The following is a 23,878-nucleotide window of genomic DNA, read 5'->3' as shown; positions in this document are numbered from 1 at the left end:
AGGTTTAAAACAAGTTAAAATACTGTGAAAGATGTTATGAGTTGAGGAGTTTTCTTGTCACATGTTCAGGGGTCTCAGACGGCTCCAGTTTGGCTTTCTGAACCACGTCACATCTTCTCAGTGAACCACACTTTGTTTCCTGTGTATTTAACACAGTAAAATAACACGTGAAAGGCTCAAAATGCAACGACAGAACAGGTCTAATTTACCTGCTGTGGAGTGCAACTTGTTCTTAGCGCTATGATTTCATATGATGCCATTTTATGCTGCTAAAACCTCTGCTGTGGTGCTTCCAATCATTCAGGGTCATTTCTAACCCCTTGTGTCCAAATATCACGGTGACTTCCTGATAAAGTCTTTGGAGCCTGGAAATATTGGTGCAACCATCTGCAATGCATACAGTGTCAGTGTCCAGTTATCCAGACATGGTTAGAGTTAAAATGTGCTTCTTTAGTCTGCCTGCAGAGTCTGCATGGACCTGCATGTTGGTGGTCTGTCTGCGTTCTGGCTCTGAGACGCTTGTTATTGATGGACGTGTTGCTTCCTTCAGTTAACCTGCACTGATAAAAGCAGCAGCTGCTGGCACGGCTCGTAATGCAAAATCATTCCTGTCTTGTTGGTTTAAAGGAACACTTTGGTGTTTGTGCAGGTTTTAGCTCCTTTACGGTGACATAAACACAGATTACAGCTTTTTCCAATGCTTTTTGAATCAGTTCATTGTGTTTCAGGCATTTTTTTACTTCTGTAATCACATCTCATGTAGACTTCTTTAACCTCACTGTTTCAGCTCTGTGGGTCAGGCTGACTTTGCATTTTCCCAATCTGCTGAAAAGTTTCAAGGAAATAAGAGTCACAAAATAACTGTGACTGGAGCTTCATGCAGCTATCCAAAAAAATCAGATTCGTTACGTTAGCTACCGTTAACATACGATACCGAGCATGCATTAAGTGCACTGGAGACAACTTTAAATCAACATTATCCATCATGACCTTTCATTCTTTCCTTGATCCCGATGGATCGGGTTTAAGGAAAAGATGTTGGAAAAAGAAAAGAGTTCGACCACACTGATGTTCAATAAATATTCTACAAATATTCATCTATTACAGTCTCCTTTCTCTCATAAAAGATGGTCTTAAGGAGATTTTGCTGTAGATTGAGAGGAATGGATGCAGCGAACGGGCCACCAAACTACTTTTGAACAAGCTGTTAAAAAATCCCTTCTGAACTAATCTAGCAGGACTTTTATTATAAATAACAAATACAACAGTAGACCGGACGGATCTGAACTGGTTCAGGATGAAAAAAGGAATAGGATCACTTTAGGGTGACAATAAGAAAATAAATACTTAAACCAGTGCGATGAAATGTCAGAAACACCAAAGTTATCTCATTAAAATGAATAGATTAAAGTCACCATGACCCACAGACCCATAGAGCCACAGTGACTGAAATAACCCAGAACTATGTTTTTAATGTAAAGTAAAATGTTTGTACTGCAGCGTTAATGTTACTTTGTCAAATGATTAATGCAGACTGAGTCACTTGGACTATAAATGGAGAAAAATGGATCCAAATGACTGAATTTTTAGGAGCAATTCGGAGTCATTGAGATTTGGGCTAAAACCTGCAAAAGCACCCATACTGTCTTGTGATCTCAGTGTTACTATGAAGCATTATTAAAGATGTTTTCCTGTAACTTTTCTTTTCTTTTTCTTCTCTCTCCTCTCCAGGAAGGAGCAGGGAGAGTCGACCACAAGGTTTGTGACTTTGGACATTTCACTGTGTGACATTTTGTTGTAACTTTGAGGAAATCCATCCAAAGATGAACTGATGGCGCTGAATATGACGCCACGAACGAGCCTTTTATCGGTTGTGGTCCTGCAACATAGAAATCTCCTTCTGCTCCTCCTTTTTATTCATTACAGAGACATCTGTCAACACCTCTAACTGCAAACAAGGCTGGGTTCTCCCGTTATTTTGAGTGTTCACGTCTGGAAAATCCTTTGTTTGAATTTGAAAATCATTCAAACACGTGGTAAAGATAACATTAAATACGTCTTTTTCTAGCTGCTGTGGAGGAGGAACCAGACCTGGTATTAGATTAGATATCAGCCCACTTTTTAAAGGAGTCTTACAGCAGAAGCTAATCTTTGTCTTTATGACACATGGTTCATTATTTCTGAACCGTTAATATACTTTTACTTCACTGACTTATGTGAGACCCCTCATAAGGTGTCACATATGATCCATTCTTATTTGTGAAAATGTTAATTCATGTTTATAGCAACAATAAATGAGTGTTCATGAACAGATCAACAGGGATTCGTGATATTTCCTGCATTATTTCATGCTTTAAGGACTACTCAAGCTTATTATTTGTTCCTTTATTTTAAAGTGTTGCCAGTTTTGTCCGACTGGGAACTTGGAAACTTCAGAGTTAAAGAGAGTTGAAGACAGCAAAAGCATTGGGTCTGATGGAGAGACTGCTGATAAAACGGGACAAAAATCATCTTGATGCTTGAGCTGGACAACGGATGTGAAAAGGACCCCTTTAGTAAAAAAATCTCACCAGGTGCATGAGCAGAGAAATGTTTTTCCAACATTTCGTGGCCTTCTGCACATGCGCACTGTGTCTCCCTGCAGGCTTACATCGGGGTGACGTCACAGAAATAAAAGTAGTTTTACAAGGCCAGAGGGACTAAAACCCAGCAGTGCTTGCAGCTGGAGGTTTGAACACTTTTATAGATGTCTCTGTGGTGTATGGGTCTTTTTGTGCTGTCACTGAGACAGTAAAGTCGACCTAATTAGTGGAGCTTAAAGCGGCGGGTGACGACACGTCGCCCTGCTAACAGCTACTTTTACACCGCGCTCTCTTATATCGGTTTGGTGCTTTTTCTCTGTCACACACACACACGTCTGTTTCTTAACCAACCTCTTGCCTCAGGTATCTGTACACTTATTAGCAAAGTTATTATGTTTGAGTTAATTTTGCTCAGTTTTGTTCGGGTACATGCACGCCTGGTGTTAGTCTTTCATTGGATGCACTTCCAGAATCATCAAGGGAGGACAGCGTTGGGGGCAGTGGGAGCTGTGTGATGTAATAAGTTGGGTTAACAGTTATGAAACACTGAGTAAATGTTTGTCTGGGAACAACTGCAGCAAAGGAAGCTGCGCAATGTTAAAAATGAGCGAAATAAGCAGATTAAAATGTACTTATGCTGCACAATGTTCTGCAGGAGAGATTTAAATCTGCCTCACTCTATCGCTCAGAGAGATTTTAAAAGTAATATGTACAAGTTCAGTATTTCTGAAAGTAGGAAGTGATAAAATGTAGCTGAGAGAGAAGAAGATTGACACCAAATGCAAACCGTAACACCCTCAGTGAACCACCATGAGCCTGTTGAAAGGTTACTGGCCTCACAGTGTGATTCAGGCACTTGTTGCCATGGCCCAGCTGAATTCACATGGTTAAAGGAGGGATATCCACATGAAGTGCATGAGTCACCAAACTGCAGCCTTTTTCAAATGGTGCTGTAGATGTTCATTTTCCTCCATTTTCCTCTGCTAAGCTCAATTGCCTCCGTTCTGCTGTTTCTGAATGTCAGCGGTGGACAAATTGAAACCCAGCAGTAACTCAGTGGCTTCTCAGAGCAGCCTGTGAAGCGTTATTGCATTTACATGACATGCATTTACCTCACTCAGCAACAAAGGAAACAGAGGAAAAGGTGGCAAAAGGCAAAAAAAGAGGGGGGGCAATAAGATATAAAAGATTTTCTCTCATCTGTTTCTGCATCATGTAACACATCATCGTGTGTCTATCTCCTCTTGGTTTTTAGTAAATTTCATAGTAATAAACAGAAGCTACTGAAGAGGTGTACCACTCGGATACATAGGTACACGGCCTCTCTGCTCCCGTGACATGAAGTTTTTCTTTGGGAATGCTGACTAATTCTTGGTGCATGGGTATCTGTAGCAGGCTGCACAGCCTCAGAGAGGGCAGAGCCAGCGGGTCCTGTAGGGAGACACCAGTCGCCTTCATAGTAATACTCCGTTTGATATGTGCCTGAGCTACTTCTGCCTGTTGTGATTTTAAAAGATTTAAAGGTTTCACTCTCAGCTGCAGGTCCTGTGAAATAAGCAACATTTATGAGCTTCTTCCTGACTGTAGTGTTGTGGCAAAATGATGTTCTTCTTCCTTGTGCTGCATCTGATCTATAAACTGTGCATAACTTCAAACTCTGTACTACTGATAGTGCCTCTTATTGTCACCAAATCCCATGAAGAAGAAGAATCTCCAGCTGTCTGTGTTTCCAGCAAATTCATCCACAAGTGCATCAAATGTGCATCAATCTGCAACTGGAAGTAGTCCAGCATTTCCTCATTAGGACCTCAGTAGCTGAAAGTTTTCCACTTTTCATTCAATTTGCTGACAATAAGACAAAAATCCAGTTTATTCAAGAAAAATCTACGTGTTCAAGAACCAAGTATTCAGAACCAGTGTAACTAAGCCATGCCTGAGTGTCCTGCGCTGCCTTTGCATGCTGTCACTCTGCATTAACACACACTCCACCGCTCCCTGGACTCTCCACACCTCACCGTCCTGTTTTTCACAGTCAATTAAATTCATTTACATCTATAAACTCACGTTTCTATCACAGACTATGTGAAAATGGGAATTAAAGATGTCAAATGATGTACAGTAAAACCTTCTGATAAACAAATAATTTCCTGAGAGATTGGAAAGTTTAAAAAATGCAACAAAAACTTCATTTAACAGACGGAAGTTAAAGGAAATTTCAGCTTAATTTATTTAAAAAAATGTAAGCAAATCTAGAATTTGATGCAGCAACAAAGTTTGTAGAATTGATAAGAAACAGGTGAGGGTGTCAGGGTTGGGTGTAAAAGGAGCCAAAGGTTCAGTCTCTCCAACAATGAATCAATAAGTTCAGGAAATATTTCTCAGAGTCAGACTGTAAAGAACTTTGTTCTTTCAGCATCTACAGAGCAGAATATTGGGAACAGATTCAGGGAGTCTGGGGAAATCTCAGTGTGGAAAGGCCAAGGACAGAAAGCCCTGTTGGATGAGCTCGGAGCCCTCAGGCAGCACTGCAGGAGAAACCGTCAGGCCACCATGATCCATACAGCCACATGGGCTCAGGAGGAGCTGGGAAAAGCATTTCCACTCAACACAGTCCACGGCTGCATCCAGAAATGTGAGCTGAAGCTGCATCACACCAGGAGGAAGCCATATATCAGCTCTGAGCAGAACCACGGCCCAGTTCTCTGGACTCCAGCTCATCTCAGAGGGACAGAAAGACAGTGGACACGTGTTCTGTGGGCAGATGAGTCCACGTTTCAGCTGCTTCTGGGAAAAACTGATGAGAAAGAGCATCCAGCTGTTCTCAGAGGAAGGTTTAAAGCCAGCGTCTGTGATGGTCTGGGGCTGCATCAGAGTCCATGGCATGGAGGGCTTCATCTGGGTGAAGGTACCACTGATGCACAGCTGGATGTTGGAGTTCTGGAGAGACAGATGCTGCCATCAAGGTGCCGTCTTTTCCCGGGAGGTCCGTGGTTATTTCAGCAGGACGATGCCAGACCTGCAGTCCACATCTGTCTCTTATTGAGAATGTACGGAGCATCGTGAATCAGACAACAGCAACCACAATCATTAAAGTGAAGCTGATGGAACACAGAGTCTACAACAACTTTTACTTAGTGTGTTGCTGCATCAGATTTTAAAATATGTTTATATTTTCAAAGTAAAATGAAGTTGCTCTGAAATGTGATCAACTATTTCAGCATCTTATGATACTGATCACACTTCAGGCCCAAACCAAAAGCACCACCGCACAGCTGAAGCATCATGCCTAACCAGAGCTTGCATTTTGTGTGAAACAGCTGCTACAGTGCATGTGAAACTTTCCACCTTGTCCTGCAGCCCTTCACCCTTACATGAAAGAAAAAAGCTCTGAATGATGGCTGCCATCGTTTAAATGCCGCGTTCAGGAACAAACTGTACCAAAAAATCAGGGAAAATGTATGCTGCTGGCCTGAAACTAACATAATTAACACATCCTCACCTTTTCTCTCATTTCAAACTATCATTCCCATCTTTTCTTGCTCCAACCATCCTCTCCACGACTTCTCCTCCCGCTTTCAGCCAGAAGTTGAGTTTCAAGGAGCGGGTGAGGATGGCGAGCCCCCGCGGTCAGAGCATCAAGAACAGGCAGACGTCGTCCTCCATGAACGACCGGCGCTCTCCGGTGACTGATCCCGCCACAGATGGTACCAGTCCGGCCAAGGTTCAGAAGAGCTGGAGCTTCAATGACCGCACGCGCTTCAGGCCTTCGCTGCGCCTCAAGAGCCAGTCCCGCTCCACCACTGATGGTCAGTTGGCCACTCTTCTCCCACAGGTGGAGTCCGAGGAGGCGGTCCTTTCCAGCTATAGCAGTCTGGTACTGAACAACAGAGTTGCTCAGAACATGTTACAGATTTTTGGCTTGTTCAGGACAAAGTTGGCGTAGCACAAAGACTAGAAACAGAGAGTAGAAGTATTTCCCCAGAATATTACTTTCTTCCTTTAAGTCCTTTAAGTATGCAGGAGATGGCTGCCCAAGCCTTTCCACATGCATTTAATTTGATCGTTTTACCTTCTGACCCACCAGCTCAGACATATTTCTCCCTGCCTTCCACTGGTCCTGCAACGCCGGCCTGGTTTGCTGGTCTGGGTAACGGCCAGTTGGCGTTTGGCGTGGACTGATGGTTAGGTGGAAGGCAGGGGTGGGGTAATGAAATCCAGTGGCCATATGGGCCGTCTGAGCTGGTTGGAATCAACAGCCAAGCTCGCCGAAACCAAAATGGTTGGGAAACGTTTCCCTTTGTAGGTGAAACAAATATTTAATGAGGTAACTCATGTATCAAGTGACAGTAGGTTTGATTTAGTAAATCCTACCTGCAGAAGATTTTGATTAAATTGAGAAACTAACTGAACTCTGCAGCGCTGTAGTTGACCCAGTCAGGGTGTCATAACTTACAGGGCTCATAAACAGAGCTGCTGATATATCTTTACCACCAGTCTGCAGCTGCACACATTCACACACATCTGACAGAGAGCCACGTGCACGCATGCTTTTGGATGATACGACAAGTTTAGGTATGATTAAAAAATCTGTATTTTCATCCGTATCAACATAACGGAGCAGGCCAAGCAGTGGATGAACAGAGAATATCCCTTTTCTGTCATATTAATGAGGGTTTAACTTATAGTTTCCATGTAAAACCCAAGTTAGTCGCAGAGGCGTTCTCGGCATACAATAAATGAACGATCCTCCTCTTCTTCTTCTGCTCTCTCAAGCAGCAGACTCCAACGTGGCAGGGGAGGACGGCTTTGATGAGAAAGGCTGTCACTGTGAGATCTCGGTGGAGGACTTGCTGCCATCAATCAAGACTGTCATCCGAGCTGTCCGGTGAGTCCAAGGAAAAGGAACTTCCTCTTCTAACCAGGCCGAGACTTTCAGGAGGCTGACTGCAGTCGCCTCATTGACTGGGAGGACTTTTGTTTGCTGTTTTTAGATGATGTAATCCACAGAGGAGTTTTCTAAAATGCAACAAATACTAAATTCTGCTATTTGTATGTTTGTTTTACTGTTGATTTGAACACAAAGTACAAAGAAATGATTTTAAGTGTCTTCACTGACTTCCTTTAAAGGGGAACTCCGGTATTTTTAAACCTGGACCTTATTTCTGCCATGAAATACGTTCAGTTTGGTTAAAGTCGGCGTCCTTCAGAAGATATTTAGATAACTGGAGATCCATATAACGGAGTGAACGGGGCTTAGAGGATGCAGCCTCTAAATAATTTATCAGAGAATTGGTTCAGAGTTGGCAGATCTGCCCCTTTTATACCCAACCCTGACACCCTCACCTGTCACCAGCTGGTTGTAAAATATTCCATAAACACCATTACTTGTATTTTTTATTAACTTTTTTGGATTTTTTTGTGTCTCTCACAACTTCTGAGTGTGTTGCTGCATCAAATTTTAAATGATAATACAACGAAGTTGGTCAGTGAGGACAATTAAAATCATTTCCTTTGTGAGGTTTCACCAAATCAAGACCATTTGTTGCATTTTTTTAAAAACTTTGTATCTTTGGTAACTGTGACTGAATCATATTGCATTGTGTGGACTGTCCTTTTGGATCCTTTTTCACACAGTTTGGATGATCTAACTTGAGGGAGCAGGTGGGTATTTGCTTGTGTGGGTTGGCTCACATCACACAGACACACAGGGGCCTTGAAAACAGCATCAAACCACAACTAAAACTTTCTCTTCTGATATCCCTGCAGCTACATAAACACAGCTAACTGATAAACTCTCAGCATCTTATAAAAACAGGTAGTCACGCATCATTTCAACATGCAGCTATAAATCTGTGAATCTTAATTCAGTTCCCATTAGTTGATGAGACAATGGGGAAAAATAACAGATGCAGCTGAAATTCTGCTCTCAAAATCCACATTTTTACACATAAAAGTATCAATTAAAGGTACTTGTATTTTCTGACATGCAGGCAGTATTATAAAGGATCACAGATGCTGTTGCAGCTTCCTTTCTGGGAGTCTCTGCCTGCCCCTGCTGTACAGATCAGTTTTATTGCTCTCTCCATCAGCAGCTATATCCCCTCCAAAGCCCCCTGAATTCAGTGTTTTGAGGCTCCACAGGTGCATAAATTCTTCACCGCAGTCATTTTACAGCTGAAATTAGCAGCAACAATCTCACCGTACGTTTTCAGAAGCTCCTGGGAAGTGATAATTCAGATTTACAGGACAAACGGTGGCCTGTGTGTCCATATTTAGAGCAAATAATGCAATAATAAAGGATAAAAGGAGGCTGCCATCTGGGTCTGAGCTCCTCCTTGTAGCTGATTATTTAATATATCTGCTTTTCCTGCAGGATAATGAAGTTCCACGTAGCCAAGAAGAAATTTAAAGAGACGCTGCGTCCGTATGATGTGAAGGATGTGATTGAACAGTACTCTGCCGGTCACTTGGACATGCTGTGTCGCATCAAGAGCCTGCAGACCAGGTAGAGACTGTGACTGATCTGTGCTTGATGTGCAGAGCCATCTGTGCGTGGCTCCAAACACGCACCACTCTGACCTATTTGGGATTCGTGTCCTTGCATGTGTGTCACTGTGTGTGCATGTGTTTGCTTCCCTCACAGGCTGGACATGATAGTTGGTCCACAGCCCCTGAGCAGCCGAGCCAAGGCCTTTTCCTCCCCCTCCCTGCCTGTCTATTACAGCCAGAGGAGAAAGAACTCCAGCCAGGGGTCAGAATGCCCCCAGCCTTCACATTTTACATGCTTCGTTCACCTCTCAGTCAGTCAGTTCAGGGAGAGCTCATCCACCGTGACAGCGTGGAACTGTAAAAGCACTCCTGAGCGTGTGCAGAATCCCAGTCAGTGGAAGAAATATTGATTAATTCGATCCAAATTTCTGCTGACAAACTGTTCAGGCTCCTGGATGAACAGATACTCAGATTAAAAGCTTGAGTTTTGTCCTTGAACTGACTGAGCTGGGAGAGACTCTCAACCAAACACTAACCCAACTCTGCAGTGTGTCCTCTCTGGTTTCTGGTTGGCATGTCGGGACGGATCCTCACGAGTCTGCAGCCTGATGTTCAAGCATGTTCCAGACACCAAACACAGCCTCCACAGCTGCGGTTATTGTACTGTAACACTGACCCCTGCTGATGTTGAGCAATCCTGCATCTGCTGGTCACACTTTGAAAGCTCGGGCTAACTTCAGGAAAGATTCAGGACGAGCACCAAGCATGAAAGAAACTTTATTAAGCAGCAAACAGAGAGAACTTTGCATCGCGTTTCAATCCTGTTGCACCTTCTTCTTCTGCAGTAGCGTAAACGCACCCAGCTGTAGAATCGGCGCCCCCTGCAGTAACACCCGGTTCTCCCAGGATCCACATTTTCACACACAGCGCATTGATTACTGTGACCATAATTAGCATTTTACTGTTGCTCATTGAGTGAAAATGCACTTTGAGCTTGAGCTACATGTAGAAACTTTGAATGAACACATCTAGCAGGCTTCTCTCTCTGTCCCTCTCTGCTGTGCCTCGCCCTGGCTGCCGTTTACACATAATGTAATATAATAATAATGTCGGCTGCATCACTTGGACGGCAAGCCGTAAAGTGGGTGTAGATTTGTTCGTTACGGTTCCATCTACAGAGTAAAATCCAACGATTATTTGGTGTTTTCTTCTTCTTCTTTACAGAAGAGCGATACAGAACACATAAGATTAGCAACCTTAGCTTGTTTTACTGATACTGTGACACATCTGTGACACATTTCCAGGTAAACGGTCCCGTTTGGTGGCCGAGGATCTTGCCTGCACTTTTCTTCCTATAAAAGATGTTGGTGGTGTAAAGATTGCACCACTCTGCCTTGGTTTATTTCAGCCTTTTCTGGAATTTAACTCACGCTAACTTTATTAACCAGATGCTACTGAACTTCACTGGATTAAGTCGGTATGCATCAGAGCTATTAACCCAAATTAAAACCATACAATTGAACCTTTTTCATGTCAATTCAACCATTTTGAATTGTCTTTTGTCAGTTTATCTTCCTTTGGTGGAAGATGAATTTACTCTGTGTAGAAATCCCAAATATAAGATGTTTTTCCCACCAGAGATGGATTTAAAAACACCACTTTTTAAATGAATGCTCAAACATTAGTTCATCCATCGTCTCATGTGGGATTTCTCCATCATATAGTTTCATCTTCCACCAGGAAAATACAACAGAATCCAGAGTATGAGGTGGAAACTCCTGGCTGAAGGTCCCTCATTCACAGTTTCCCTCTTTCTGTCGGCAGCCTTGTGGATTTCTTTCTTCTTTCTTTTTTCTTTTACTCTTTTTCTTCCCTAACGTGTTCATGTTCATGTGTGGAATCCAGGGTGGACCAAATCCTCGGGAAAGGCCAGATCCCTTTGGATAAGAAGATACGAGAGAAGCTGCTGTCTGATGGAGACATATTGGAGGACATGAGCATGCTGGGTCGCGTCTGTAAGGTGGAGCGGCAGGTGAGCGTAGTTTCAGAAACTTTAAAACTGTTTTTGCACCCTCCTCAGATAGAATGATAAGAGGGTTGTGCTTAGCTCTGCATGCATCGGTGTATTTTCAGCTTGAATGACTCCTTATCCTGCTCAACATTGCCTCCACAGGTCCAGTCAATTGAGTCAAAGCTGGACTCCCTGCTCGACATTTACCGCCAGGTTTTGCGGAAAGGCTCCTCTTCGGCCCTCACGCTCTCCTCGCTGCCGTTGTTCGAGCTGGAACAGACCTCGGACTACCACTCCTCCGTCTTCAGTAAGGACCTGTCCAGCTCCACTCAGGTCAGCAGCAGCGGAGCACCCCCCCCTGGCGGCTTTGTCACACGCTCCTCAACAAATTCTCACCTTTCCCAGGGAGGACTTCACCTCATTCTGGCGCCTCCAAATGAGCTCAACCTCAATCTCAACGCCTCCTCTTCCACACCCCCCTCAGGACTCGCCTCTTCCTCTTTCAGCCCATCGCCGCTGCCTCATCATCATCATCATCCGCGTTATCGGCACACGCCGGCTCAGGCCACCTCACCTGAGAGTGGCACTGATGAGGCTGTGGGGAGCTCTCCTCCGCTCCTCACCCCGACCAGTACCAGCAGCTCTGTGGGCAGAGGAGTGGGAGATGGAGGGTTTCCTCTGCTTGCACGGCTTCCACCACCCCCTCCCAGCCAAAGTGGACCAGGCCACCTGGTGGGTAGGACCTCCACTGAGGCATCCCCTGAAATGGAAGACTTCTGTGGCGGTCTAGGTAAGCAGGTGAAGGACAGCAGTGTGGGAGACGACCTTGGCCTGGAGTTGGGGCTGGGCAGATTGGAGCAGCAGTTAAAAGGGGGCACCAACGGTAATGGCAGGCTTAACCCTAAAGAGGAGGGCTCCTGGAGGAGACATATGAGCCTGGAGCTGGAGCCTCTGGTGCCACCGGCCCCAGGCTGCCGCTCCGGGCCGATCCAGACCAACCGAGGTCTTGGCAAGTCCATTTCAGTGCAGGACCTGATGCAGGTAACCCCTGTCCAAGACACCCACCACAGCCACAGCCTGTCATCTCCAAGCCCCAGTACAAGCAGCGACTCCCCCGTTGGCTTCCACAGCTGCAGCCAAGACCCTGGGGGAGGAGGTGGTGCAGGAAGGAGAGGAGGTGGAGGAGGGTGGGGGGAGGAGAACCTCTTTATCAGTGACAGGAACATGGAGGCGCAGGGATTTGATTTCCTGTCACAGGGGACCGCTGAGGCTCACAGCTACTCCTCAGAGCTCCTGAGGACAGGAGGCAGAGCAGGGGCAGGGTCCCGGGGCTCGAACCAAAGCCTGACCAGCGGTCAAGCGTCCTCCCCCTCAACTGGCAGCACTGAATTGCTGAACATGCCGCACGTGCGGCTAAAATAGACCCGACAACATGTTTGGAAGACGCACAAATTTCACCTCAAAGAGACGGTTTTTATCCTTCTTGAAGGGAAGCGGGAGGGTGGGAATATAACGCGGGGTCTTCTTTTGTTTATCTTATCGCTGATCAAAATAAGAATCACAGTATTTTCATACAGGCTGATCACGTTGGCATATCACTGCATGAGTTCTTCTCCGTTTTAACGTACGTTTGACAAGTCTAAGATACAAGATGAAGGCTTGAAAAATGAGAACACAAATGCCGAAAAACCCTTGCTGTAAAATGAAGGAACGTGGTCCTAAAAGTTGGCGGGTGGAAACGTGACCCTGACCTCCAGCATGAACTGCATGTTTTTTAGTGAAAAGCACAGATTTGAAACTGCACACCAGGGCATGGGCACACAACACTTAACATGTCTGTTGTAGGGAATGAAAAAACTAGACGTAGCAAATAACCGTGGCTGCGTAGACAAGATGTTTTCCCATCACCACAGGCTTCCACACTGAAACACAGGATACCTCACCACTGTTGGCATTATCTGTTTCCATAACATCCTGTCCATCTTCCAAAACCAGATCATCCCCTCAGGGTTAAACCTTCATCTGTCGGCACCATCCTAAAGACGAACGCAACGACTTTAGCTCCCCACAACCTCTTCAGGTGCACCAGATTTTGAAGGACCATAGCAGGAGTGTTCAGGCAGCCGTGTCTTTCGTTCGCTTGGTTTCTGTTCAGAAAGTCCATCAGCAGACTCAGATGCTGCGACTGTGACTGGTTTATTCACGTTGTAACATGTAATATCATCAGTGTCCTGGTGATTAACAGCAAATAGCCTAAAACATCCAAAGTGGTAGAATCCACAGAGGCTAAACTAGATATTTTACCCCCCCAGAACAGCCCTCACGGTCAAGGTGGAGTACTGACAGCATCTTATTTCTGTCACAGGAATCGAATATTTAAGCCTCACCACAGCAGGTAAAACTTTTAAAATCATTTTCTACCATTTATGAGTAAGTTTAGATCAAAGTATGACAGAAATAAGGAGAAATTAAATCGTACTTTCTGATTATTTTACACTGGTTACATTCTCAAGCACAGCCCTGTAGGAATGTGTCACATCGATTCTTTTTCCTCCTTTTCGCTGGAGCTCCACTGCTGCTACATATAGTAGAAGTCAGTGGACTTAATAAAGTCTGAGGTAGATATTTCCTTTCCTGAAAGGTACTTTATGGTCTAAATCTGGCTTTAATTAAAACCCTAACTGGTTGACATCTAATTCAAGCGACAGCAGATATTTTAAAGTTGTAACTCATTGATCATCAGTGCACTGTGCACACACATGCATGTGCACAGTTGGCTCTTGTACAGGTAAGAGTGCTCATTTATTCATGCTGTGAGGTGTTTTCAGCTCAATGATGCACCGATCACTTGGTTCGGCCGTGGATTGAGGAACATCTTGAATGTGGTTTAAAACTAAAACTGATAATTGGTCAGCAGGTGTGACCGACGTTATTTCTCAAAGCACTTTGTTTTGCATTTGGCTTTTTGCCGTCCTGTTTTTACATAAAAGGAAGATTTGATTTGAGTCACCGTCAATGTTTGCTTGTTTCATAAAGTGTAACGTGGGATTATTTGGATTCCTTGAAGTGGACTTGCAGCAGAATGTATTGCTTATTAGCATGACATCTATCACTGAGCAGTGATAAGAAGATGACTTCTCGCCATCATTCACTTCCTGTTGCACGGTGCAGAAGATGGTGCACAGGGTAAGCTTAGGTGGTTCTCTACGAGTTTTATTACCGCACTGCAAAATGTAGGTTGATCATAATCCTCTTCTGCAGACTCGTATCAAAGATCCAGGGGCTTAAAAGCAACACAGTGTGAGCAGAAACGTGCACAAGCATTCTTTCCATCAGCTTTATAACACCCTGCGTACGCCTGATTATCGCTCGCCAAAAGGTTGCAGACAGCCAATCATTTGCTTTCTGCACGGCAGCAGAGAAGAAGCCAGATGTGGCACCATGACACTCACTGAAGATCTTATCTGGTGTTTTCGGCTCAAACAAAACAAGAACTTCTGGATTAAAAATAAGCACAGAAACACACAAAAATGCATATTTAGCCAATCAAATCAGGGTCGCGGGGGGTTCGAGTCTCTCCCATCGCAGGGCCACACAGAGACGTGCTTTTTAGAGTCACTTAGAGTCAACTGGCATGTTTCAAGGAAGCCAGAGTGAACATCACAGCCATTTCTCATCGGGGAACACTGGAGAATATGCATCTGATGGCTTTCCATGTGCGTTATGTCATATCTGCCATTTAAGCTCCAGTGTTCACAAACAAAAGATGACGACTACATTTCTATTTGGACTGGTTTGTGTAGAATAAACAGGTGGTGGCAGTAAATCTAAACTGGGAAACAGCTTCGACTATCTGTTCATTTTATGTTCACCCACCTGCGTTCACACAGGGAAAAGAAGACTATTAAGCAGAAATAATCATCTCAAATAGCCGCGACGGGTCTATTTTATCACTGAAGTACTAAAATTAAAGGCTGAGCACAAATGACTGAATCCAAAATTAGTTTTAAATACAAAAAAAGCAGGAAAATGTATGAGAAGAGGGATCCACATGGTTTTGAAGAGGTTTTCGCATCCAACTTTATCCACAACTGAGAATGAATTCTAGTCATCAAGTCAAAGTATCATTTCTGGTTCTGAACGACTGCATCAGAAACTAAAAGGAGTCCTGAGGTCGACGACATGTGCAGAACATGCAGTAAAATGGTGCCTTGCTTTGTGGTGAATAATCATCCGTTGCACTGTCTTCATTTCCTCTAAAAACAAAAAAAATCATCTGACTTGAGGCTTTTTTGTAAGTTTTTCTTTTTAGTGGGGATAAAAATGGGCTGCTGCCATGTTAACATTCTGTCTTGTTACATTTAATTTATTTAAATTATGTCCACATATTTACACACCAGTAGTAATCTCAGTTAGATTGATGAAGTCTGTAATGTAATAAAAATGCAAGTGAACTTTTATTCTCATCCATAAATAAAGGAAATTCCATGTGAGGCTTGTCTGTTTTCTTCTTTCTCATCATAAATCACCAAAGCTTTGTGGTTCAAACTTGGCAATAACACCAAGAACAAAGACAAACTGTTTAAACATATTTACTTTTATGAATGTATGCTCACACATAACAGCGTTTAAGGTGCACAAACTTTACAGTAACTAACACTCAGGCAGCTGAAGTCGAGCAAAGTGCTGGGTGAGAGTTTCTAAAGCTGGATTCTCTAAGGTGCAAGCGGTCGAACTACCTCTGGTTAATGAGCACGTCGTGCTTTTAAAGCTACAACACGAAGCAAAGCTTAACACAGACCTGGAGAAGAAGCGGCTCTACTTTGGAACTACGTATGTTGGCTGGATCCAGGAGCAGCTGAACTTTAACCACGACAGTGAGCTGCAGATCTGTGGTTTTTCTGCTGAATTACAGGAAAAGCTACACATGGTAACGGTTAACTGTGCAGAGGTGACATTTTTTCCTCCGCCTGCTTTTGCGATGCATTGTGACAATAGACCAGACGCTGACTATGGTGTGCAGGAGGGGTGGAGCGTTACTGTGTCTTCGGCCACGCGGAGCGTTGGGGGCAGCAGCCCAGCACAACGTTCATTTGACCTTCTGCGCCTTCTGTGCAGACTTGGTGACCTTACCGCTGGTCGGGGCTTTCTTTTCCACGCCCTTAATCACCCCCACCGCCACTGTCTGACGCATGTCACGGACAGCAAACCGGCCTGAGGAGGGAAACCAGCGTGAGTTCACTGAGTGGCGTTAACGCAGCGACTGACGCTGACCTCAGGGTGAAAACTTACCCAGCGGCGGGTACTCGGAGAAGCTCTCCACACACATGGGCTTGCCTGGTATCATATCCACAATGGCGGCATCTCCAGACTTCAGGGACTTGGGGTTGTCCTCGAGCTTCTTTCCAGAGCGGCGGTCGATCTTCTCCTTGAGCTCTGCGAACTTGCATGCGATGTGAGCGGTGTGGCAGTCGAGCACCGGGGCGTAGCCAGCACTGATCTGACCGGGATGGTTCAGGATGATCACCTGCAGACAGCAGAGCGGTAACAAGGCCACATTCAGAGGGACAAACTGAGACTCTGCAGAGCCTGTGGGCTGACCTGAGAGGTGAAGCCGGCGGCCTCCTGTGGTGGGTTGTTCCTGCTGTCTCCGGCCACGTTGCCTCGCCGAATATCCTTCACAGACACGTTCTTCACATTAAAGCCAACGTTGTCACCAGGCAGCGCCTCGGTCAGGGACTCGTGGTGCATCTCCACGGATTTGACCTCAGTGGTCACGTTAACAGGGGCAAAGGTCACCACCATGCCAGGTTTTAGGATGCCCGTCTCTACTCTGCCCACAGGAACCGTGCCAATGCCTGGCAGAGAGGCAGGTTAGCAGCTTTCTGACTTTGTAAAACAGGCTCATGAATCAAAACGCTGACATATATTTCTCATGCTTGAGCATTTAGGACAGAATGAACCCATGAGAATTTAAGAATAGTCTTACTCTTCTTGTACCAAGGTGCTCTCATTCCTAAAATACTTTAAACGCATCATCTGATGCCAACAACTCTTAGGCAGAAAGATATTTCATGTTTTGTCCCAACAACATCATTTAATTTGTTAACATTCATCCATTTATGGATTTCAGGCCTCCAACACATTCCAGAAAAAGTCCGAAAGGGACATTTAGAGCTTGAAATTGCGTGTTTCTTGTGTTGTCTTCTCCACTTAGGTTGTGTTAACGAATGCAAAAAGGCCCAACAAGCAAGCAGTCAAATTCAGTTCTTCCCATATTTTACGTAGAACATTCAGGACCTTCGCCTCTCTGAGACCCTGTAGGTGCAGCTCTGCAGATTCAGAGCCCAGTTGATCTTATAACAGGTAAAAAGCATCTCATGGAAACGTCATTACGGTTAAATACTTGATTTTCAGATGAGGGGGACTTATGTTAACCCTAACCAGAGGCGGCGTCCACTTCTCTGGGCTCGGAGGCGTCTGGGATGGACCGTCACACGGTGGAAACGTGCGCTGTGGTCAGACCCATCAGTATTCCAGGTGTTTGTTGGAAGAAATGGAGCAAAGAGCAAAAGCAGCATCCAGCCTGCTGTCAGCAGTCAGCCTGCTGTCAGCAGCCAGCCTGGCGCTGCATTGCAGCAATCCTTAACAACTAAAGACGTGTTTGCAAGAAGAATGAAACAAAAATAACACCTGGAATCGTCATGCCAGAACAGAGTTTAAGTGTTGGGAGGAGGACGGGAAACACTGCAAAGTGATAAAAGCTTTACTTTCCAAGCTGCTTCTGGAATGTGTTGCAGGCAGAAGACGAGATTAAACATGAAGCAGGCAGCTCATTCTGATGGTTGTATAACTGACTCCGTCCTCACCTCCAATCTTGTACACATCCTGCAGAGGCAGGCGGAGGGGCTTGTCAGTGGGACGAGAGGGGGGCTGGATGGCGTCCAGAGCCTCCAACAGCGTGGTGCCTGAAGCATTACCGTCTTTACGGTTGATCTTCCAGCCCTTGAACCAGGTCATCTGCAGCGGGAGAGAGCTTTTGATGTGAGGAATGAAGGCGGTGATTTGATATTGACCTCAGTGTGCAGACTCACATTGGGGCTGGGCTCCAGCATGTTGTCTCCGTTCCATCCTGAAATGGGCACGAAGGCCACGGTGTCGGGGTTGTAGCCAATCTTCTTGATGTAAGTGCTGACTTCTTTCACAATCTCCTCATAGCGCTTCTGGCTGTAGTTGGGCTCGGTGGAATCCATCTTGTTGATGCCCACAATAAGCTGCTTCACTCCCAGGGTGTAGGCAAGGAGCGCGTGCTCACGGGTCTGTCCGTTCTTTGAGATGCCGGCTTCAAACTCGCCCACGCCGGCGGCCACGATCAACACAGCACAGTCAGCCTGAAGGAAGCGCTGATATGAGGAAGTGCTCACACCCGTTTGTTCTCATTTTCCATGCCCATCTCTACCCATTTTAACTCTACCTGAGACGTCCCAGTGATCATGTTCTTGATGAAGTCCCGGTGTCCCGGGGCATCGATGATGGTGACGTAGTATTTGCTGGTCTCAAACTTCCAAAGGGAGATATCAATGGTGATGCCCCGTTCACGCTCTGCCTTCAGCTTGTCCAGAACCCAGGCGTATTTGAAGGAGCCCTTTCCCATCTGAAGATAAAAAGGAAAAGATAAAGACATTTATTTAATCTTTCATAGATGATTCTGTACAAAGCTTAGCACAAAAACTGCCACAATTATTCATATTTTCAAATCTGAGCTCCAACAAGAGGATTCATATTTGTTCATTTACGTCATCCAGCTTTTAAAGTCAGATTTAGCGTATTTCCTCCTCATGTTTTCCAAGTAATGACTCTTCTTACCAACAAGCACATGTTTATGGTTACTTTTTGTACAGATGCACATACAACTGAGGTGAAATCTCTCAGCATCTCACCATTCAATCGCAATTCAGAGGAATGTCATTACATCACAGAACTATGGGTGCAGCTTTCTGAAGTGATTCCATGTTTTTAGTCTCATTATAAAGCGGGGAAGGCAGCATCAGTTAAATATCTTAAAGATGGGATGGTGTGCAGCACAGCTTAAAGAAACCGACTGCAGAAGGAAATTCTTGGCAGATAAAGTTTGCCATTTGCTTCGCCTCTTTCTGAGATGGGTGGAAACTTTGAAACTCGTCATATTTTCAAAATATATCAGTTTAAATTCATGGCAGCCAAAATGTTTTCGTGTTTCGGTTGGATCTCATGCATGCCGTGAACTATCCGGGTGTTTCACTTCCTCATCCTCAACGTGAGAAATCCAAGGTTTTATTCTTTAAAGCTCAAATCAGGCTTCACACCTGCAGCATTCATTGCAGGACCGTTACACTGGACTGCACTGTTAAAGAGAGCAACTGCTGGCATTATTATGTCCACCCCATGTAATAAATGACCTCAATCATTATTCATTCACAGTAAAGTATCTACAGACTTGGCGACACGTAAAGGCTTTTAAGTAGATGCCCCCACAGTGACAGCCTGATCTAACAGTTGGGTAAGGAAACAAAAAACTACCCATAACAAGACAGAAATGGACATTAAACCTGTTAAACTGGGTGAGTTAAAAGAATTAGGACTACTTCTATGACTGCTAGTTAATAAGATTCTGTTTTAATTCATGTAAGGAATAAAAATGAATCATACCTCAGCAGCTTCCTTCTCAAACTTCTCAATTGTTCGTTTGTCAATGCCCCCACACTTGTAGATGAGGTGCCCAGTGGTGGTGGACTTACCCGAGTCCACATGTCCTATTACCACAATGTTGATGTGGAGTTTCTCCTTCCCCATCGTGGCTCACAGAACACGACCCTGAAAGACGCCAAAAGCAAGAGTCAAAAGCAGCGTGCAGCAAATTAAGAGACACCAACATTCAGTCATTAACGTGTTTCCACTGAAGAAAGGAACATTAATTACCTCGCGTGGAGAAGACTTCTGAAGTCTGAAGTGGACAAAGACAGAAAAGAGAAAGAAAAAGGAGCTCTTATGACGTCAGAAACACTGAGACGCTGCACTGCAGAGCTCCAGGTTGAACTCTCACAGTCTCAGATGTGAAGAGAAGCTCGTCTGACGCAGACAATGAGGGAAATCAATGAATATTTAATAAGAGAAACGCCAAATGTCAACGCACGGCATGGTCATACAATGTAAATTACAACAGAGAGCCGAGGATCAAGCCCAGCAATGAATATTACCAGAGCTCATCAAAGTGTTTGAGAGGAAGCTCATGTTTCTGGACTAAATATTTTACATCCAGTTAAACTAATGCTCCCCACACACCAGAAGACTCTGAAAAGACTCTGAAAGACTGTCAGCTCACATCTAAAGACTAGTGTTTAGAGTTTTTAGTCCCAGACGAGCCTCAGACTAAAGATTTTACAAACACTGTGAATCATGTTGGGTCACTATTTACAAGACTACAACTGGATTTTTTAGATTTAGAAAAAGACAAAGAACCAGATCGCGATTACAAGCAGCCGAAATGGGTTTCCTCCTCAGGGTGTCTGGGCCTCCCTTAGAGATAGGGTGAGAAGCTCAGTCATCTGGGAGGGGCTCGGAGTAGAACCGCTGCTCCTCCGCATTGAGAGGAGTCAGATGAGGTGGCATCTGGTTAGGATGCCCCCTGGACGCCTCCCTGGGGAGGTGTTCTGGGAAGAGAGTCCCAATGGATGGATGGATGGATGGATGGATGGATGGATGGATGGATGGATGGATGGATGGATGGATGGATGGATGGATGATGAATAATGGATGGATGATGGATGGATGGATGATGGATAGATAATGAATAATGGATGGATGGATGGATGGATGGATGGCTCACAGCGCCCCCCACTGGCCAGGGGCTTGAATCGATTCAGAAGATTGCTGAATTGATATTGAACTGCAGGGAAAAGAATCGCGATGCATTGCTGAATCGATATTTTTACCCATCCCTACTTCAGACGAGTCAAATCTGGACTAGTATCCTACAGATACCAAAGGCTCCTTTGTGATTAGTTTAAGCTTCATTATATTTATGACGATGCTAAATAAAAAGGCATTTTTACTTTTTTGGGGCCTATGGAGCTCTTAAGACCAGGTCCAATTAAATAAACCAAAATATTCAGCCTGGTCAAATGTGGACTTGGTCACTTTAACGATAAACTATTTTAAACATTGTGATTTGTGAAACCAGGTCAATATAAAACAAGGGTCATTTGCATCTGTCTCATAATGTAGTTCAAGTAATAACTGTCCAGGGATTGTGGTTAATCCATTTTTATCCAATTTTTTGGCAAACAAACCTGAAAACAGCAGGCTAAGTTATTTTAGTAGTTACAAGTGTATTGAAAATAGAAGAAAATAAAATGAAAAGTTGAGTAGGAATTTAAATGATTTAATGGCGGGTCATTTTGTGGCAAGGAAAGCTCAAATTAAGTTAACCTAACCTTTCAGCTCATTCAATGACTTACCTTTCATTCTGTTAGTCAAACTTTTTTTGTTTGGGTTTTTAATACTGAAATTAATAATTGTAACTTAACAAAAAAAAATAATTCAATGGATTTGTCATCTTACCATTTTCTTCTTGCAGTTTGAGCTAGTTAGTTAGCTTAATTGGGCTACTAGCTTTGCGTCTCAGCACGTTCTCTCACACATGCGCAGTCGTAGAAGTCATTAGAAGGACTGAAGTTGTGTTTTATCTGATTGCCGTCTCATTTTGGTTTCAAGGTAATAAATTAGCATAAAAAATGCATTAAAAAAGTTTTAGCTTCTTTTATATCACGACAAAGAATACATCAGAAACATTTATGGATAATAACGCCAAAACTTATGAGATTTATTGACATTGTGTCTATCCTTTCTATCCTCCGATGACGCAAAATGAAAAGCCACATGGATCTAATTTGGTTTATAAGGAGTTCCAATTAAATCAACGTGCCTTGAACATATCAGCAGATGACATTACATTATAATGCTGCTGCCACAATAAACGTGCGTCCATCATGACGCTGCGGAGCTCGGAGCGTTTTGGGAACGTGTGCATGTCTCAGCATCCACTTCCCAGATAGTTCCTCATAGGCAGAAGGATGATGAGCGGCACACAAGCCTCCCGCATGACTGCCAGCTGAAACTGCGCCACACAGGCCTAACCAGCCCTCTGCACTTTTTTGGCACCGCTGGCAATCATCGAATTACCGCACCATCAAAGACGCACCGCTCAACTGTAACGGCACTTTGTATTATTCATTTACATAACAGTGACTCCATATGGCCAAAAATCACCAAACCTCTGCCGCACCACTAATGCTGGTAAACAAAAACAAGCGTGTCGTTGCTCCGGGAAAGCATCCTCCAGCCTACCTTTGCCTGTGGGCTGCGTTCACTGCTCCGCTGCGAGGAAACGGGAGATGCTGCCTGTGGTGCTGACCCAACAGAATCAGACCGAGTTCTGCTGTGTCAACACCGTCAAATGCGTCATTTACTGCAAGTGCCAGGCTCTGCCGGCAGATGGAGACCTGCTGCAGCAGAGAACTGAAGCCACACTGCACAGCTTGGTGAGAAAGGAGCACCGATACATTTATTAAATGGCCCCAGAAAAGGTTCACAGTTGCACAAGAATAACACATAATGGTAAGAGATGCAGGCTCCTAACACTCAAATGCTTCAGAAAGTACCATTAACACTGAGAATAGAGGTCAATTTGGTTCTTTAGGTGGTACTGCATTAAAAAACATCAGTAAAATGGGTAATAATCTATTCATTAAATCATTGGGTATATCCACATATTGTCCATTAAATATTCTCCAACACATGACAAAAATAAAGTCCCAGCTCAGTGTTTGATCCTAAGATGTCTGAGTTGTTCCGTCGGCCTTCTTCAATCTGCTGTGACACTGAAAGATAAGAAAATAAAGACAGGGAACATGAACGCTTTGACCTAAGAAAGTACACCCTCTTTCAAATCCAAGGTCTCACATATCAAAAATATTATTTAAAAAATAATAATTTAGACTTTATCAGGTCTCAGAATGAGGAAAATATGACCTACGATGAACATCACATGACATGTTACACTGTCTTTATTCAACTAAAACAGAGACAAAACACAGAAGCAGTGTGAGAGAAACTAAGTGAACCCCTGATCCAGCAGTTTCAGCAGCAGTGAGTAAAACTAAGTGAACCCCTGATCCAGCAGCTTCAGCAGCAGTGAGTGAGAAACTAAGTGAACCCCTGATCCAGCAGCTTCAGCAGCAGTGAGTAAAACTAAGTGAACCCCTGATCCGGCAGCTTTAGCTGCAGTGAGTAAAACTAAGTGAACCCCTGATCCAGCAGCTTCAGCAGCAGTGAGTGAGAAACTAAGTGAACCCCTGATCCAGCAGCTTCAGCAGCAGTGAGTAAAACTAAGTGAACCCCTGATCCGGCAGCTTCAGCAGCAGTGAGTAAAACTAAGTGAACCCCTGATCCAGCAGCTTCAGCAGCAGTGAGTGAGAAACTAAGTGAACCCCTGATCCAGCAGCTTCAGCAGCAGTGAGTGTAAAACTAAGTGAACCCCTGATCCAGCAGCTTCAGCAGCAGTGAGTAAAACTAAGTGAACCCCTGATCCAGCAGCTTCAGCAGCAGTGAGAGTAAAACTAAGTGAACCCCTGATCCAGCAGCTTCAGCAGCAGTGAGTAAAACTAAGTGAACCCCTGATCCAGCAGCTCCAGCAGCAGCTTCAGCAGCAGTGAGTAAAACTAAGTGAACCCCTGATCCAGCAGCTTCAGCAGCAGTG

General features: G+C 44.4%; 2 protein-coding genes across 4 annotated transcripts in view; one reads left to right on the top strand and one right to left on the bottom strand.

Moving 5' to 3' along the window:
- Nucleotides 1-15,565, top strand: part of LOC140305316 (potassium voltage-gated channel subfamily KQT member 5-like) — a 126,372-nt gene extending 110,807 nt beyond the window's left edge. Inside the window, exons 9-14 of one of the 3 annotated variants that reach the window (XM_072384121.1) lie at nucleotides 1,732-1,758; nucleotides 6,162-6,388; nucleotides 7,359-7,467; nucleotides 8,956-9,087; nucleotides 10,977-11,103; nucleotides 11,245-15,565. In XM_072384121.1, coding sequence (XP_072240222.1) covers nucleotides 1,732-1,758; nucleotides 6,162-6,388; nucleotides 7,359-7,467; nucleotides 8,956-9,087; nucleotides 10,977-11,103; nucleotides 11,245-12,504 — 1,882 coding nt within the window. In that variant the 3' untranslated portion in view covers nucleotides 12,505-15,565. Of the gene's footprint in view, nucleotides 1-1,731; nucleotides 1,759-6,161; nucleotides 6,389-7,355; nucleotides 7,468-8,955; nucleotides 9,088-10,976; nucleotides 11,104-11,244 lie in introns of all 3 variants that reach the window. The other 2 variants (XM_072384120.1, XM_072384122.1) reach the window with 2 other exon arrangements.
- Nucleotides 15,566-16,012: 447 nt separating this feature from the next.
- LOC140305320 (elongation factor 1-alpha 1) lies at nucleotides 16,013-22,968 on the bottom strand. The gene is made up of 9 exons (XM_072384129.1): nucleotides 22,468-22,968; nucleotides 20,041-20,065; nucleotides 19,771-19,935; nucleotides 18,557-18,736; nucleotides 18,177-18,473; nucleotides 17,952-18,102; nucleotides 16,684-16,940; nucleotides 16,375-16,609; nucleotides 16,013-16,296 (listed from the first exon to the last, which is right to left on the bottom strand). Exons 3-9 carry the CDS (start codon nucleotides 19,912-19,914, stop codon nucleotides 16,172-16,174), a joined length of 1,389 nt encoding a protein of 462 aa, XP_072240230.1. The 5' UTR covers nucleotides 19,915-19,935; nucleotides 20,041-20,065; nucleotides 22,468-22,968; the 3' UTR covers nucleotides 16,013-16,171.
- Nucleotides 22,969-23,878: the final 910 nt, after the last annotated feature.

Source organism: Leuresthes tenuis, unplaced genomic scaffold (assembly GCF_036924035.1).
Source record: "Leuresthes tenuis unplaced genomic scaffold, fLeuTen1.0.hap1 SCAF_4, whole genome shotgun sequence".
NCBI lineage: Eukaryota > Metazoa > Chordata > Actinopteri > Atheriniformes > Atherinopsidae > Leuresthes > Leuresthes tenuis.
The sequence above is the reverse complement of the archived record's forward strand: the minus strand, read 5'-3'. Positions and strand labels throughout refer to the sequence as shown.